Consider the following 3,880-nt stretch of genomic DNA (forward strand, 5'->3'; position numbering starts at 1 on the left):
GGTCAATGCACACTCCATACAGCCTCCCCAGGAACAGGATCCCAGGATTAAGGTTCCAACCCTAATCTGGTTCCGTGTCACAACGGTTGGGGACCCTGATTAGCTCATGCCTTTTTGTCCTCTATCTGTGGCCCGGTACCAAGCGGCCCGTGGACTGTTACCGGTTTGGAGCCCAGAGGTTGGAAATCCATGATTTAATGGAAAACAGCCAAAACTATGAGTTGGGGACACCCAAAACCTTAAAAAGTGGCACAGAGGGGCCCGAACCGTACGTCCATATATGTATATATGTCCAGTTGGCAGTGAGAATGTGTAGCACGGATAAAGACTAAATATACCAATAACTAATCATTTTCAGTTACAGTAAAGGACAAAAAGCTGTAAAATGTTACAGATTTGTGTTAATAATTTCTTCTCCCGTTATTGTATTCATTATATTAAATGATCTGTTTTTATCGGTTAGCTTCCCTGTTAGCATTCGCTATTAAAGCCTTTCAGTCGTTGACATGTTGGCAGAGTTCATACTTACGTCTATCCAAACATTTTCTAATAAGAGTTTGTTCATCATAAAATCATAAATGATTTACTTTGATGTTTTTCAATGTTTTTAAATCCTCCTGAAAACTCAACACATTTGCAGACGACACTTTTATCTTCATTTATGTTGATTTTATCATCGTTAGTGGATGATTTTTGTGTCCTCAAAGTTCATTATTTTCCAAATATTAAATACTTTTGGTACATGACGGATAAAGTTGATATGTTTACATTTATTTAAAGTATGTTTTTCTATCTAGTATTCAGGGATAAAGTTCTAAATGGTCCTCAGGAGGTTTTTCTTTGTGGTCAATCGAGCTGTCACTCAGTCAAACTCCTAAGTGGAGCAGTAATGAGGAGCAGATGGAGGTTCTCCTCCTCCTTCATCCCGTCTGGATGGGGGTCCAGTCTGCACCCCCACCCTCATTAAAGGGTGACTGGGGGCAAACAGGAGGGATTTACCCCTGAAAGTAGTTAGTTACATTAAAGTATTACTTTAGTGGTACTCATGAGAGTAGTTTACTACACTTTAAGAACATTTATAGTAAAAACCATCAGGTACTTCTGTCATATTGAACTTCTATGAAGATTTTCTGTTTGTAACTTCTATATAATTCTAAACATTGCTGAAAGTTTTATTGTTTCTAAGCACAATTCATTCAAAACTTTATTGTAACACTAAGAAACAACAGAATTTGTGCATAAATCTGGTTTCCAGACCTGGACCTGAACAGAACCTCTGACTCCCGGCTCCTCCTCTCTTTCAGTTCTGCGAGTGGCTGAAGTCTCTGATCCGGGACCGGAGAACCATGTCGGTGACGGTGCTGCTGGGCCTGCTCTCCATGGCGTGTTTGGGGGTGTCCTACAGCACGGCGCTGCCCACCCTCCTCATCCCCTTCACCCTGTGGATGGCCAGCTAAGGGCGGAGCCAGGTTCTCCGGTTCTCCTGAGGACCGGAACCATTTGGACCTCTGTAGGTTCCTGACAGAGAACTAATTCCTGGTGTGTAAGAATCTATCTTCTCCACAGACTGACTCCATTATTTATACACGACTGCTGACCGACGGACCAAAGATCCACTTCCAGCAGGTCCATCCGGGTCAGGGTCTCCTTCACACAAGTCGTTGTTTGTTTGTTTGTTTTTATTCTCGCCTGGTTTTAGCCAGAAACTTTTTTACATGTTTTATACTGAAGTTTTACATTTTTTAAAAGAACATCATCATTTAAAGACTAACGTTCATGAGAACGTGGTCCAATCAAAAGTTCCCTGAAAGTGGCCAATCAGGAGAGAGTGTTTCAGGGAGGAGGGGCTTAAAGAGCTTAACAAGAGTGTTTTATTCTGGAGGAGCCAGAGGAGTTACAAAATAAGATGCAGAAGAAGAATAAAAAGATCCATTTGGGAGTGTTTTATGTGTAATGTTGTACGATCTGCTGAGGTTCTGAATGTGTGAGGAGCAGAAGTACCTGGAGCTCCTGTCTGAGGGAGAACATGCTCTTTACTGGTGTGATATGAACTTCCTGAAGGAGATGGATGGACGTTCCCGCAGGAGAACTTTGGAGTTTGATGGACGTTCCTGCAGGAAACGTTCATCCGATGGATTCTGGTGTTTGTTTCAGAGCTGCTGCCTGCTGAAGCTCCGGTGTGAATGTTTCTGTGTCTGTTTTTATGTGTACAGATTGGTTTCCATGGTTATGTTCTATTTTTATGTAAATAAATTAACAAAAATGTGATGTGTTCTTTTATTTTTAAAAACATTTCGTTCTCCTGTTTGGAGCCTGAATGCTGCAGAACTGCAGCTGCACCGTTGAGTTACAGATAATGGATTTTTGTCTCCCTCTGGTGGATTTTATAGAAACTGCAGGGCCAAACAAAAATACTGAATCTTCATTTAAAAAACAGAAACTTGGAAAAATGAAAATAAACATTTGCTCCACATTTTAAATGGTTAATTATCAGCTGATTTAAAAAAAAGTAATTTATAAAGCATTTGCTTTTTATTTCACTTTTCTGCACACATTCTGAAATTCTTATTTCTTCCTGCGCCTTTGAGCACAAATATCCCTGAATTTGCTCACATCTAGTGCCTGGGGAGATGAAATTGGGGCAGAGCCCATCCCCCTCCACCCCCCTTAAAAATGATGACATCATAGCGGGAGAAACAAATGAGAGTGGGCAACATTTCTTATTGGGGCTCAAAAATAAATACATATATAAATCCACTAGAAAAACCAAAACATGTGTCGCGGATGTCCAAAAGAAGTTTTGACATTATTATGGGATGGCCCTCTTGTGTCAAAGTGGGAAATTTAGGAATTTTTTTCCACACTTTCCCATGAGAAAATAAGACTTTTGTGCGATTTTCCTCAAATTTACAACCACAACTGAAGTGTGTTTGACCTTCAGCCACAGGAGGAGGCCGCCATCTTGAATAAAAAAAAACACTTTTAGTACCAGCTACAAATTCAAACTCCCTAGGATTTGAATCTATCTCCTCCTAACTCCTTGACCATCATTGGAAAGCAACTTAGATGTTAATGGCGTTAGCATGGCGAGCTAGCAAAAGTCGCGTTTCCCTGTCGCTTGCACATTTCTCAACATAATATTGCATAAATTTAATTTGTGACTCAGTGGCTCAAGCTGAACAAAATGATATGTAACACGATATGACCAAATTAGGAATGTGGGCGTGGTTAACAAAAAACCTCAGTTGCCAAGGAAATCTAAAAACGTATCTTTGCCAATTCTTCTAAAAATTATATCGACCTGTTCGTCACCTCCAGGCGACCAATAAATAATATGGTTGCTACGGAAGTAAAACCAACAGAAAAGCTGCCATTTTTTAAAAATGAATTTGTCAGATGCAGCTCCGAACAGGCTAACAGAAGAGGAGAGTGAGGGGCAGGTAGCATCCTCTCAGCCAATCAGAGCGCTTGGAGGGAATACAGCGACACTCACAACTTTAATTTTGTGTAGTTATTATATTTTTATTGAACTGCATGAGTACATTACAACTGATCAAAGCAGATCTTTGTTCATCATTTCTATCATGAAATGTTGAAACTACAACAGAAGAACACACTAAATAAATAAATAATCTGAACTCTTACAACAAATAAACAAAATATAAAAATTAAAATGAATGATTTATTATCAGATCTTAAACAAATCTAGTAATTGGGAATCTTTTTTAGCCCTTTTGTCCTCCATGCTGTGAAGAGAATATAACTTTATATAACTTGTTTAAATATAAATTGTTTTTTTTTCTGTGTTTTACAATAATCTTGTAAAATAATTGTGTCGTTTAGAGTCTTTTGCTTGTGTAGCCGTGGAGCAGCTCTTGCT

General features: G+C 39.3%; 1 protein-coding gene across 1 annotated transcript; it reads left to right on the top strand.

Moving 5' to 3' along the window:
- Positions 1–1,301: 1,301 nt before the first annotated feature.
- LOC112140804 (lecithin retinol acyltransferase) lies at positions 1,302–2,257 on the top strand (the record flags this gene model as incomplete). The annotated part of the gene is given in 2 exon segments (XM_024263810.2): positions 1,302–1,457; positions 1,493–2,257. A coding segment is annotated over 1 exon segment (156 nt), but the record flags the coding sequence as incomplete, so codon positions are not given.
- Between the last annotated feature and the right edge of the window lie 1,623 nt (positions 2,258–3,880).

The sequence above is a fragment of the Oryzias melastigma genome, unplaced genomic scaffold (genome assembly GCF_002922805.2).
Source record: "Oryzias melastigma strain HK-1 unplaced genomic scaffold, ASM292280v2 sc01084, whole genome shotgun sequence".
Classification (NCBI taxonomy): domain Eukaryota; kingdom Metazoa; phylum Chordata; class Actinopteri; order Beloniformes; family Adrianichthyidae; genus Oryzias; species Oryzias melastigma.